The sequence below is a fragment of the Mobula hypostoma genome, chromosome 2 (genome assembly GCF_963921235.1).
Source record: "Mobula hypostoma chromosome 2, sMobHyp1.1, whole genome shotgun sequence".
Classification (NCBI taxonomy): Eukaryota; Metazoa; Chordata; class Chondrichthyes; order Myliobatiformes; family Myliobatidae; genus Mobula; species Mobula hypostoma.
Genome location: NC_086098.1, coordinates 10039793 through 10054487, shown reverse-complemented (window position 1 = coordinate 10054487; position 14695 = coordinate 10039793). Strand labels below are relative to the sequence as shown.

Sequence of the window (14695 nt, the reverse complement as noted above, 5' to 3'; positions counted from 1 at the left end):
CAGGTACTCCATCAGGACCTTCTGCCTTGTGAGGGTTCACTCTCTTTAAAGACAGCCTAACATCGAACTCTGAGACGGAGATCACAGGGTCATCAGGTGCAGCAGGGATCTCCACAGCTGTAGTTGTGTTCTCTCTTTCAAAGCGTGCATAGAAGGCGTTGAATTCATCTGGTAGTGAAGCATCGCTGCCATTCACGCTATTGGGTTTCGCTTTGTAGGAAGTAATGTCTTGCAGACCGTGTCAGTTATCGTACATCCGATGTCGCCTCCAACCTCACTCGAAATTGTCACTTAGCCCTTGAAATAGCCCACCGCAAATCATACCTGGTTTTCTGGTACAGGCCTGGGTTGCCAGACTTGAATGCCACAGATCTGGCCTTCAGCAGACGATGTACCTCTTGGTTCACCCACGGCTTTTGGTTTGGAAATGTACAGTAAGTCTTTGTGGGCACAAACTCATCCACACAGGTTTTAATGAAGTCAGTAACAACTGCAACATACTCATCCAGGTTCGAAGATGAATCCCTGAATACAGTCCAGTCCACTGATTCAAAGCAGCCCTGTAGGCGCTCCTGTGCTTCCCTTGTCCATACCTTCTTGGTCCTCACTGCTGGTGCTGCAGTCTTCAGTCTCTGCCTATACTCAGGGAGTAGAAGTACAGCCAGGTGATCAGACTTCCCAAAGCGAGGGCGTGGAATAGCACGGTAGGCATTCTTGATAGTGGTGTGACAATGGTCCAGTGTGTTGTTTCCTCTGGTATTGCAAGTGATCTGTTGATGGTAGTTGCTTAGTGATTTTTTCCAGATTGGGTATGACGAGCATTTGATGACTCTGGGCCTATACTTGAAGTTTAGAACAGGGGTCCCCAACCTTTTTTATGCCATGGATCCTTACTATTAACCGAGGGGTCCATGGACCCCAGATAAGAACACCTGGCTTAGAAGAACATGGTGGGGGGGGGTGTGGAGGAGGGAATTGCATTGAAACCTATCAACTATTGAAAAGCTGAGATAGAGTGCAATTGGATGTTTCCTATAGAGTGGGAGTCGAGGATCAAAGGGTACAGCCTCAGAATACAAGGACATCCCTTTAGAACAGGGAGAATTTATTTAGCCAGAGGGTAGTGAATCTGTGAATTCATTGCCACAGACAGCTGTGGAGGCCAAGTCACTGGATACATTAAAAGTGGAGCAAGGATATCAAATGTTATGGGAAGAAGGCAGGAGAATGGGGTTGAGAGGGACAATATGTCAGCCACGATGGACTGGCAGAGCAGACTCGATGGGCCAAATGGCCAAATTCTGCTCCTATGTCTTATAACCGTACAGAAATGTCAGCATGCGACTCCACTTAGGAACTGAGGCTGGGCAAGTAGATGATGTGTTTCAGAAGCCAGCAACCATAATTCTAGTCTTATCACGTCAGACATGGAACAAAGTAAATCTAGTCCTCAAAATCAAGGTCCTAAACTGGGGACTGATAAAGATCAATTTCAATAACATTGGACAGGAATTCTCAAAACCTGACTGGAAGGTGCCATTTGCAGATAAAAGGACATCTGGTAAGCTACGTTCCCTCTAAGCTGTGCGCACGCACACACATTTTTCAACCAGCGCACAAAGGAAATTAATGTGCGCACAAAAGGTTAGTTACCTAAAATAATGTAGTAATTAATAAGTATACTTACTGAAAACAATCTTTTAGCTAAATGTTTCTGTTAACTAGTTAGTCGGTTTTTCAAATACCACAATGCACGTCACTAACCTTTCCTGTTCCGGTTTGCACAGCTGCATCACAGCAGACAGTGCTCATATCGTAAAGTTTACAAAGATCTGTTTCAAATCCTGTAGATAGCTTTCTAAGTTTTTATTAAAAAAGGTCAGTCAAATGACCCTGTGTCTAAATACTGTCACAAGAAGTTGATAAACTTCACATACAACATAGCTTTACAGGTTTTAAGTGATGTCTTTGATGAACTGGCTGCACTGTGCAAGATTCTGCAGAAGAGTGGCCTGACACCGACTGATTCACTTCATTTTGCGCGATGCAAAGTTAACAAGATAAGAAAGCAGTATCTGGGAGACAGTGTTTTGTGGAGTGACAAAGTTAAAGTTTTGGTAAGCCAACAATATGAAGAAAACATCACAGTAGATACAAGTTCGCTGTTGACTTTCATAAATAGCCTTTGTATTCATTTAGAACAAAGGTTTCCTGAAGACGAGGTACAAGAATGGTCAGCTTTTGATTTCTTCACAATTGCAGATTGTGACTACACATCTGGCGATGAACAATGCCTTATGTCTAAAATAACATGATTTTCCAGTTGAAAATACTGTAATAGTTAGACAGTTTAATGATCTCAAATTTTCCGTGCAAGAAAAAATTAAATCCAAACTGATTTCAAACTTTGCTCAAATGGTGGCATTTGTACTTCACAATGAACAGTTTTGTAACCTTGCACAGTTGATGGACATTGGGGGAACCTTTCTTGTGTCTAGTGCGGACTGTGAGCGAGGTTTTAGCCTAATGAATCAACTCAAAAACAAGCTGAGAAACCGTTTAGGTGAGTGTCATTTATGTTAATGAGAATCAAAAGCTACCAATTGGATGGAAACACGAAAAATCTGCAGATGTTGGAATTTCAAGCAACACACATCAAAGTTGCTGGTGAACACAGCAGGACAGGCAGCATCTATAGGAAGAGGTACAGTCGACGTTTCGGGCCGAGACCCTTCGTCAGGACTAACTGAAGGAAGAGCTAGTAAGAGATTTGAAAGTGGGAGGGGGAGGGGGAGATCCAAAATGATAGAAGAAGACAGGAGGGGGAGGGATGGAGCCAAGAGCTGGACAGGTGATTGGCAAAAGGGATACGAGAGGATCATGGGACAGGAGGCCCAGGGAGAAGGAAAAGGGGGAGGGGGGGAGAAAACCAGAGGATGGGCAAGGGATATAGTCAGAGGGACAGAGGGAGAAAAAGGAGAGAGAGAAAAAGAATGTGTGTATAAAAATAAATAACGGATGGGGTATGAGGGGGAGGTGGGGCATTAGCGGAAGTTTGAGAAGTCAATGTTCATGCCATCAGGTTGGAGGCTACCCAGACGGAATATAAGGTGTTGTTCCTCCAACCCGAGTGTGGATGGAAGTTCTATTAGTCTAGATAGAGTTTACAAAGGATGGGTAAATGCTAAAGACAGGAGAGAGAAAAAATAACTGAGTGACTTAAATATGTATGCTATTTTGTTGTTATTTTGTGCAGTTTTATGTCAAATATTTTGTAAACCTACATAAACTGTGCCATGTGTGCATTCAGTGCATACATACTTCTGTGACAGGAAAAACATTTGTACAACATAAGATTTTTGCGCACACTGACTACTAAAAATTAGAGGGAACATTGCTGGCAAGTGAAATGCTAGAGTGAAGGGCTAAAGTGACAAGATTAGGAAGCCTTTGTTATCAAGTGATATGTTCAGGAAGGAAGCGATATGTCATTAGCTATGAGCAGCTGGGATCAAACAGGTTGCTTTAGCAGTACAAGGAAGGTAGAAGTAAATACAAGGAATAGCAGGCAAAAAAAAAGGGCCACAATTTCCATGAAGGTAAAGGAGACTCCGAGAAGATCTTACAGGCACGTTGGAAGAGTAGTCCACCTCAAGGATTAATGGGGTTTTCCTGTGACGAGCCACAGGAAATGGACCAGGTTCCCTTTCTCATGTGGTTCACTCTCCTCTTCTACCAGATTCCTTCTTCTCCAGCGTTTTATCTTCCCGACCTGCCTGGCTTCATCTATCACCTCATTCCCAGCCCTAATGAAGGGTCTTGGCCCGAAATATCAACTTTTCATTTGTTTCCATGGATGCTGCCTGACTTGTTGAGTTCCTCCAGTGTTTTGTGTGTGAAGGTTGTAAATTACCACTTTTTAATCTGTACTTACGTGAAGAAATGCATACCAGCAAGTTCAAGGGAGGGAATAGTCATATCCAGAACTTATCAATATTAACACCTCTTTCATCAAGGTCTTGAAACAAAAGTAGAGAAATCCCCAAGACCTGACTTAAAATGTTATGGAAGCAAGGAAGGAGATTGCTAGGATCTTGGAAGAGATACTAGTGAGGTAGTGTTCATGGGATCAATGTTGATTCAGAAATCTGATGGCAGAAGGGAAGAGGCTGTTCCTGAATCATTGGATATGTATCTCCAGGTTTCTGTACCTTCTTCCTTGATGGAAGCAATGGGAAGAGGGCATGCCCTGAGTGACTGGGGTCCGTAACGACAGACACCATCTTTTCGAGGCATTGCCTTTTAAAGCGGTCCTGGATGTTAGTGCCCATGAAGGAGCTAGCTGAGTTTGCAACATTCTGCAGCTTTGGTAATTGCAGAATGGTTAAGAACTTCAGAGATCTGGATGGGTATTTAAATAAGTAAGGCAGAAGGATATAGAAACAATATATTAAAGTGAGATCAGTATATACAGGCACGGAGTTGACAAGAGAGAAAAAAAAAAGACCAAAAGGCTTATATCTGTACTACAGAAATTTAAGATTTAGATTCTCCTAATGAAGGGTCATGGCCTGAAACTTCAACTGTTTACTCTTCTCCACAGATGCTTCCAGACCACCCAAGTTCCTCCAACATTTTTTGTGTGTTGCTTTAGTTTTGTCTTGCACCCAAATCATTTGATGTCAGGTTTGTATACCGTGATTGAACAGAATTACATTTTGCACAAGTTATGGTAGCTGTTAGCAACGCAGTTGGCATGCACTCACCTGAAGGAAAGGATGGTTGAACTTGTGTTTTGCTGATCCATGACAACCCTCAGCACTGAAGTCATCAGCCCACCTGACAGTTAAAAAGATAAAAACAATGTTCATATTTCTAGAAACAGTTTGTCGCTCGATATTTGCTTCGTCCAACACGTCCCATCATCAAGATCCATCACCAACACCATCCAGATTTATCATCAGAGTGATCCATCATCGAGAATCCCCACCACCGAGGACATGCTCTCTTCTCAGTGCTGCCAGCAGGAAGGAGGTACAGGAGCCTCAGGACCCACACCACTAGGTTCAGGAACAGTTCCCACCCCTCAACCATCAGGTTCATGAACCAGAGGGGATAACTCCACTCACCCCAACACTGACCTGTTTCCATAACATATGCAATAAACATTGAGAACCATATTGAATAACTTCACTCAATGCTGAACTGATTCCATAACCTACAGACTCACTTTCAAGGACTTCATAACTCACGCTCTCAGTTTTGTTACTTTTTTGCATATTGGTTGTTTGTCTAATTGTGTGTGCAGTTTTTCCATTTATTCTATTGTTTTTTTTTGTATTTACTGTGATGCCTGCAAGAAAATGAATCTCAAGGTAGTATATAATGACACACACATACTCTGAACTTTCCTCCAAAAGAATTTTAGCACTTTAAAAATCCAAGTACGGTAATTGCACAAGGAGACTGGGCCAGTGAGGTATTAGACGTTTAAACTACAGGATGTAGGTTCAGCTGTGGTTGGGAGTCTGTCACGGATGTAGCTGTCAGCAGCAACGATCCCAGAACAGAATGGCTCACAGGACCACGAGGGTATTAGCTCAACAAGTCTGAAGTCACAAGACTGGGCAAGGACAGCACAATTCCTCCCTTGGCAGGATTGATAAATCTGACCAGCCAGTAGTTTCATAGCAGTCATTACCAGTGACTGATTGCTAAATATAGTTAATTTTATAGTTGCTGCAGTGAGATTTGAACTATGGACTTCAGTATTAGTCCAGTCTCTGGATCACCCATCTGGCAATTTAACTACTGCAGTCACCACAAGCAAGTTCAAAGTAAACCTATTATTAAAGTACATATATATCACTACATACAACCCAGAGATTCATTTTCTTGCAGGCAATCAAAATAAATACCAGAAACACAATAGAATCAGTGAAAGACTGCACTCAACAAAACAAACAAACAGCAAAAGACAAACTCTGCAAGTACAAAAAGAGAAAAAAAGGATTAGTAAATAGTTAACAGAAACATGAGACAAAGAGTCCTTGAGTGATTCAAAAGATTGTGGGAACAATTCAGTGAGTCAAGTCCAGTGAAACTACCTGTATAACAAGAGCTTTTGTGTGTGTTACTCAAGATTTCTAGCATCTGCAGAATCTCGTGTTTATAACAGGAGCTCGCTCTGCTGGTGAATGAGAGTATTCACTATCACATTCATTCCTATGTAAAGTTAATTTAATGGATTAGACTGGGAAGCATGTAGAATCCTTCGACAAATACATTCGATTCAGATCAGGTACAGATTTATTTTTGACATGTAGTACATTGAAACAGAGTGAAATGTATCATTTGCATTAACAACCCACACACACAAGGATGTACTGGGGGCAGCCTGCAAGTGTCACCATACATTCCAGTGATTGCAAGACGCTAGCTCATCTGTCCACTGAAGATCAGAAAATCCACAGCAACATTACCAAAATTAATCCACTAGAACAGATAGATTGGATGTGGGAATGTGGTAGGGGAGGGGGAGGGAGGAAAAGGATAAGGATGGCGGGGGTGAGGTCATTTGGGCATAGACATAGGAGTAGAATTAGGCCATTCAACCTATCAAGCCCAATCTGCCATTCCATGGCTTACTTATTATTTCTCACAACTCCAGTCTCTTGCCTCCAACCCCACAACCTTTGAATCCCCTACTAATCAATGACCTGTTAACCTCCACTTTAAATATATACCAAATAACTTAGCTTCCACGGCCAGTTAAGGCAACGAATTCCACAGATTCACCAGCCTCCAGCTAAAGAAATTCCATCTAATCTCTGTTCCAAAGGTTCGTCCCTCTATTCTAAGGCAGTGCCCTCTGGTCTTAAGACTCAACCACGACAGAAAACATCCTCTCCCCATCCACTCTGTCCAGACCTTCCAATATTCAGTAGGTTTCAATGAGATCCTCCCCTCATTCTACTAAATTCTGGTGAGTACAGACCCGGGATAATTCTCACAAACCTTCTCCAATGTCTGCACATACTTCTCAGTTAAGGGCCGAACACTGCTCACAGTCTTCCAAGTGAGACCTGGCCTATGCCTCAAAGTCTCAGCATTACATCTTGCTTTTACATTCTAGTCTTCTGTGTTACGTACCCCGTAACTGGGTTGCCAAACCAACAGAAATGGACCACTCAGTTGGGGTCTGGATTACTGGAACTAACAGAGTTTTATTAAAGAAATAAGCAACACAGTACTCTAATAGTAAGGATATAAATGCAACAGGTTAGCAATGAATAAACACACATGTACACAGAACTAGGATAATAGGGTCAATCAGCTCTATCGCAGTCTAGGGGTAAAATGTTCAATCACAAGTGACAGAGTTCAGTTTAGTTTAGTTCAGTTCGCAGTAATCGCCGTCGTGCCATTGGGGGAGAGAGAGAGCGAATGCTGATATTCAAATCGGATTCAACAGACCTTTGATATTCCTCGCAGTTAGCTTTCGGGCGAGCCCTTTGTAATGTCTTCTGAGGTCATCGACTGTGACCCCTCCATTTCAGATCCGATCGTTCTTCAGCGGTGAACCCGGCACCAAGGCAAGGGCGGACACACACCAGGTTCCCGCCGACCGTATCTTTCCACCCTGTGCGTCTATGGCTGGCGCCTCCAAAACTCCCACCGACTTGTGGGGGCGTGCCGCTTCCAGGGTCTCGTTACCTCATGGTGTCGTGTGTGTCGTCTTAGCGAACCTGCCCCTTTTTATCCCCCTGCTGGGGTATCGCCTGTCCATCACACTTCAAACAGTTCAGGGTTCAAAAGGAGCCAGTCTTGACAATACTCAGACCAGTGTCTCCTTCCGTTAAACTCTCTCGTCTCTTCACTAACATTTCCAAATGCTGCTCCATTGTCTTACTTATCTCTCTCTCCTGAAGACAGGTGGCAGATCAACTATTGATCCCACTGGTGCTAGCACAGGACAGTTAACATCTTAGACTATGGGTACTTTTGTAACCCTCTTTTGTCACACCCCTCCCCTTTAAGGATTTTTACCGGGGTAAAAATTATAAGCATGAATACATTATTAGATACACACAAATATACATCTTCATCAGCTATTTGGCTACTACAGAGAACTTTAAGTTGTCAATATCTTGACAGACAGTCAGCAATCACATTTTCTGTTCCTTTTATATGTGTTATTTTAATAATCCTCTCAAACCAGGCTCCAACTTAGCAGACTTCATAGTGGCCGTAAACACTGATGAATTGTGATCAGTGTCACTTCTCAGTGGTTTTTGCCCCAGACACAGATAACAAGGGTCGTCCCATACCAACTTAGCATTCTTTGGCAAGGGCTTTGTAAGAGGGTGGGTACTATCCGCAAAGCTGTTCTTTTTTCTGCAAAACTTCCGAAAGTACCCCACCATCTCCAAGAACCTTCTCAGGGCTCTCTTGTCTGTCGGGGTGGGGAATTCAGAGATAGCCCACACCTTAGCTTGCATCGGAGCCAGCTGCCCCTGTCCTACCACAAATCCCAGATAAGTGACTTTTTCGTGGCCGAATTCACTCTTTGCGAGGTTCACTGTCAGGCTGGCTTCAAACAGCTTTTTGAACAGCTCCTCCCATGTGTTACTCCAGACCACTACATCGCCAACATACACTTCTGTGTTCTCTAGCCTGTTTGTCACTGAATTAATCATTCTATAGGGGTGTTGCTCACTAGGCTGACCTGATGTGACAACAGCCCCATGTCCCAGCTCTTTGCATCGTCTCGGGACATCTAGACCTACGTGCGTTTGCCGGTTAATTAGCTTTATCAATGAACACACATAAAAGTCTCTGGTGAACGCAGCAGGCCAGGCAGCATCAGTTAGTCCTGACGAAGGGTCTCGGCCTGAAACGTCGACTGCACCTCTTCCTAGAGATGCTGCCTGGCCTGCTGCGTTCACCAGCAACTTTTATGTGCGTTGCTTGAATTTCCAGCATCTGCAGAATTCCTGTTGTTTGAGTTTTATCAATGGCCCGCTTTGTTCGGGAGTTAGGTGAGAGACCTTATCAGCAAAACGGGTCAACACAATAGACATCTCCCATCTGGTCGGCACCACACCTACCTTTTCAAAATGGGTCCTCCCCTTATCAGGTGGCACCTTAGCCTCATTAATTTTCATGATATCACCGGCTAGATCTGTTCTCTGACCGTGGTGGGCTTTTAACATGTTAATAGCTTCTAACTGTGTTAACTCACGTCTGCAATAGTCAATAACATCCTTCCTCCTGTGCAGCCAGTAAAACTCTTGCATGATTCCGCCGACTGTTTCCCTCCCCCCAAAATGTCCACCGAGTGGTATCTTGTGGGCCAGGTTAAGATTCTCATCCCCATAAATTTTTGGCACCATACCCCATTCCTCATCTGCGGGTACGGTACTTGGTCTCCCTTTCTTCCTTAGCACACCCTCCCCCACACAATAGCCTACTGGCTCTCTTTTTAATCCTGCTTCAGAGAGAGCTGTTTCCTCGTCTCACTCCTGTGCCTGTATAAAGTCCTTCTTTTCTAATGATAAATCTACCTTAATTTCCCCACTTCTTCCTGTTTCATTATGCTCCTTCTTTTCACTTTCTACCCCCTCCTCGTACAAGGCTGGTAGAAACGTCTCAGCAGTCTCTCTGGACATACAGCGAGTCACTGCGCAAACAGAATGAACCTGTGAGTCCATGGGCGGGGCCTTAATGCTGGCAGGTGGCCCTGTCAATCTCACTGCCGAGAACACAATTCCCCCGGCGAGGTCATTACTGAGCAAGACTTCCACGACTTTCATCGGTAATTCGGGCCTCACCCCGATCGTGACTAGTCCAGAGACCAAGTTGCATTGTAGGTGTATCTGGTACAAGGGTACTGCTTCTGTCCCTTCCCCAATACCTTTGACCCTGACCTCCCCAGTCTGGGTCTCTGAACTAAACTCTAACACACCCTTCAATATCAATGACTGACACGCTCCCGTGTCTCTCCAGATCCGCACTGGAACTGGGTTTAACCCCTCCTTCACCGACACCAATCTGGCCGAGATAAACCTCTCGTGCCCTTCCTGAACTTTGGCAGACCTTTCCTCTCCTAGCAGTTTGTTTACCAGCTCAATACAGCCAGTCGAAATCGCAGTTTTTCCTTTTCCCGTCTCCTTCTTTGGGGCAAAGCACCTGGATGCAAAGTGTCCAACTTTCCCACAATTATAACATACGACCCCAGGAGACTTCCTACCAGACTGCTCCCGGTCTACCTTATCCTTCTCACTAGTCCCCGGCTTATTTTCTGACTTTTCTGGCGGACTCTCCCCGCCGTCCTGACTACCCTTCTGGTAGCCTTTACTCGGGGAAAACTTCATTTTATGCATCAACGCGTACTCATCCGCTAACTTAGCAGTTGCGGCTAACGTGGCTGCCTCTTTCTCATCTAGGCAGGGTCTCATACCGTCAGGGACACAACCTTTAAACTGCTCAATCAGGATCAGCTGTAGCAGTCTGTCATAATCCCCATTTACCCCCTTCGAGGCGCACCAACACTCACAATATGTCTGCATCTCATGGGCAAACTCTAAATACGTGCGGTCCCACTGCTTCCTCGCATTCCGGAACCTCTGCCGGTATGCCTCCGGGACCAACTCATAAATCCTGAGGATGGCCTCTTTCACCACCTCATACCTCTGGGCATCTTCCGCGGACAAAGCCGAGTAAGCTTGTTGGGCTTTCCCTTTTAGTACACTCTGAAGCAAAACAGCCCACTTATCCCTCGGCCAGTCCTGACTTGCAGCAACATTTTCGAAATGGAGAAAGTACCGATCCACATCGGTATCGTCAAATGGGGGAACCAGCCTAACCTCCTGGGTCGCCCTGAACCCTCCACCTTGGTTTGGCATGGGCCCCTGCTCTGCCATCTTTAACCTCTCCAGCTCGAATTCCCTATCCCTCTGTTTCTCTTCTCGCTCCAACTGTTTTCCCTCTCTCTCTCTTGCCGTTCTAACTTTCTCTCTTTCTCCTGCTGTTCTAACTGCTTCTCTTCGTGTTCTAGCTGCCGTAGCCAGAACTCGTGCTCGAGTCTCAGTTTTTCAAGCTGCACCTGTACTGCATCTCCACCAGGTTTTCCCATAGATACCACCTCCAGCTCCCCTTGGGGAAACACACCTTTAGATACATAGTGCTCTACGATAGCTCTGTGTATCTCCTCTCTCCTCATTGTCGACTTGCCCTTAACAAGATTCAATCGTTTGGCCACAGCTGCCAATTCCACTTTCCTGGCATCCTCTAATGCCTCCAAGGTCGGCGCCTTTAGAAATTCCTCAATCTCCATTTCTGCTGTTTGCCTTTTCTTTCTTTTGGGAATTTTTAACCCAATCAATTTACCCCGTCCCAAATTTAGCATTTGAAATCGCAGACGAGAACCCCACTTATGTTACGTACCCCGTAACTGGGTTGCCAAACCAGCAGAAATGGACCACTCAGTTGGAGTCTGGATTACTGGAACTAACAGAGTTTTATTAAAGAAATAAGCAACACAGTACTCTAATAGTAAGGATATAAATGCAACAGGTTAGCAATGAATAAACACACATGTACACAGAACTAGGATAATAGGGTCAATCAGCTCTATCGCAGTCTAGGGGTAAAATGTTCAATCACAAGTGACAGAGTTCAGTTTAGTTCAGTTCGCAGTAATCGCTGTTGTGCCGCTGGGGGAGAGAGAGAGAGCGAATGCTGATATTCAAATCGGATTCAACAGACCTTTGATATTCCTCGCAGTTAGCTTTCGGGCGAGCCCTTTGTAATGTCTTCTGAGGTCATCGACTGTGACCCCTCCATTTCAGATCTGATCGTTCTTCAGCGGTGAACCCGGCACCCAGGCAAGGGCGGACACACACCAGGTTCCCGCCGACCGTATCTTTCCACCCTGTGCGTCTATGGCTGGTCCCGCGACCAGACCTCCAAAACTCCCACCGACTTGTGGGGGCGCGCCGCTTCCAGGGTCTCGTTACCTCGTGGTGTCGTGTGTGTCGTCTTAGCGAACCTGCCCCTTTTTATCCCCCTGCTGGGGTATCGCCTGTCCATCACACTTCAAACAGTTCAGGGTTCAAAAGGAGCCGGTCTTGACAATACTCAGACCGGTGTCTCCTTCCGTTAAACTCTCTCGTCTCTTCATTAACATTTCCAAATGCTGCTCCATTGTCTTACTTATCTCTCTCTCCTGAAGACAGGTGGCAGATCAACTGTTGATCCCACTGGTGCTAGCACAGGACAGTTAGCATCTTAGTCTATGTGTACTTTTGTAACCCTCTTTCGTCACATCTGAAGATGAATGCTAACGTGGCATTTGTCTTCCTTACCGTTGACTCATCCATTTGTGGTCCTCGCAAATGAAGAGCCCAGTAATTTTGTGGCTCTCACACAAGTTTCAAGTTCTGCTTTAATTTTTATGGATTGCTGCAATAGCAAAAAGATTTACCATAACCTGGTGAAGTTCATCTGCCACTAACAGCAATAGCCTACCCCTTTGAAAATATCTTTAGTTCTAGAATTTGGCCTGAAGAAACATTTTCTGTCCATCTACTCTAAGACCACCATTAAGAACTTGTTCCACCCTATCAACACTTAGGTATTTGTAGAAGCTATTTCATTCTAAACTCTAGTAAATAATAAAGGCTTAGTCAACCCAAACTCAGCTCAGGACAGAGGCACCTTCCTAGCAAACCATCTCATGATTAACTTCTGCTTTTCTCTAAGGTTTACTGTTCAAAAGTTCGAAGTACATACATGTCACTATATACAACCCTAAGATTCATTCTCCTGCAGGCATACTCAATAGGTCTATAATCGAACCATAATAAAATCAATGAAAGAACACAAAGATGGTGATGAATCAGCATTCAGGAGGGGAGACTGAAAATTTGGCTGAGTGGTGTCATTACAGCAACCTCTCACTCAATGTCAGCAAGACCAAGGAACTGATTGTAGCCAGTCCTCATAGGAGATTCAGAGGTGCAGAGGGTTAGCAACTTCAAATTCCTAGGTGTTACTATTTCAGAGGACCTATCCTGGAATAAGCACGCAGTGCAACTGTGAAGAAAGCACAGAAACACCTCTCTTTCCACAGGAGTCTGCAGAGTCTTGGCATGACATCTAAAACTTGGACGAACTTCTATAGATGTGTAGTGGAGAGTATATTGACTGGCTACATCACAGACTGCTATGGAAACACCAATGCCTTTGAATGGAAAACCCTACAAAAAGTAGTGGATTTGGCCCAGTACATCAAGGGAAAAGCCCTCCCAACCATTGAGCACATCTGCATGAAAAGCTGTCCCTACCACCCAGGTCACGCTCTCTTTTCACCGTTGCCATCAGGTAGAAGGTACAAGACCCTCAAGCCACCAGGTTCAAGAACAACTTCTACCCCTTAACCATTAGGCTCTTAAATAGAAGGGGATAATTACACTCACTTGCCCCATCATTGAAATGTCCCTACAACCAACGGTCTCACTTTAAGGATTCTTTATCTCATGTTCTTGTTATTTATTGCTATTTATTTATATTGGCATTTGCACAGTTTGTTGTCTTCTGCACTCTGGTTGATCTTTCATTGCTCCTGTTATAGCTACTACTCTATGGATTTGCTGAGTATGCCCGTGGGAAAATTAATCTCATGGTTATATATGGTGACATATACATACTGGTATTGTAAACTGTCCTGCATTTAGGCTAGGGTTAAATTGGAGGTTGCTAGGCAACATGGCTTAAAGGGCCCGAAGGGCCTATTCCCCATTGTATTTCTTTCAAAAAAAAGTGAAGCAAACAAACAATTCTCAGGGGGCTTTAAGAATCTCTTACATAGGCACATGGATGAAAGAAAAATAGAGGGTTAAGGAGAAGGGGAAGGTTAGATTGAGTAGGTTAAAATGTTGCCACAATATTGTGGGCCAAGAAGCCTGTACTGTGCTCCAACATTCCGTTTTTAATTTGATCCTTAATCTGCTCATTCATGTTCACGCAACTAGCACTCCATTACATAATTTATTTCAGATTTCAACACTTCAATTCCTCCTCAACATCAATCGGCCAACTGTTCCTCTTCTTTCTTCCTCTTGTGTTCAACACAGCGTAGTCATCAGTCTATCGTAGTAACAAACACAAAGTGCTGAAGACGTGAACTGTGTGGCAACACTATAATTTCTCTTCTGTTCTTCATCAAGCAATTGGGATAAGGAAACCATGGAAGGAAAAGGGCTATCATTGGCAAAATATCATCATTATGTACTGTGGCATATGACTTGGGTGAACACGGTCCTTCCATAACCATGATTATTGTTGGCAAATTTTTCTACCATTGCCTTTTTCTGCGCAGTGCCTTTACAAGATGGGTGACCCCAGCCATTATCAATACTCTTCAGAGATTGTCTGCCTGGTGTCATAATCAGGACTTGTGATATGCACCAGCTGCTCATACGACCATCCACCACCTGCTTCCATTGGCTTCATGTGACCTTGATCGGTGTGGGGGGGGGGGGCAAGTAGATGCTACACCTTGCCCAAGGGTGACCTGCAGGCTAATAGACAGAAGGAGCACCTTACACCTCCTTTGGTAGAGATGTTTGGTTTCTAAAAGCTTTAAAAAGATAGTATACAAGTTGCCAAAATAGCATGAACTGCTCTACAT

General features: G+C 44.3%; 1 protein-coding gene across 1 annotated transcript in view; it reads right to left on the bottom strand.

Annotated features, from left to right (window-relative positions):
- The window catches only part of slc35f6 (solute carrier family 35 member F6), a 75962-nt gene that overhangs the window by 23143 nt on the left and 38124 nt on the right, over positions 1-14695 (bottom strand). Inside the window, exon 2 of the mRNA XM_063033381.1 lies at positions 4767-4839. Within this exon, the coding sequence (XP_062889451.1) occupies positions 4767-4839 (73 nt within the window). The remainder of the gene's footprint in view (positions 1-4766; positions 4840-14695) is intronic.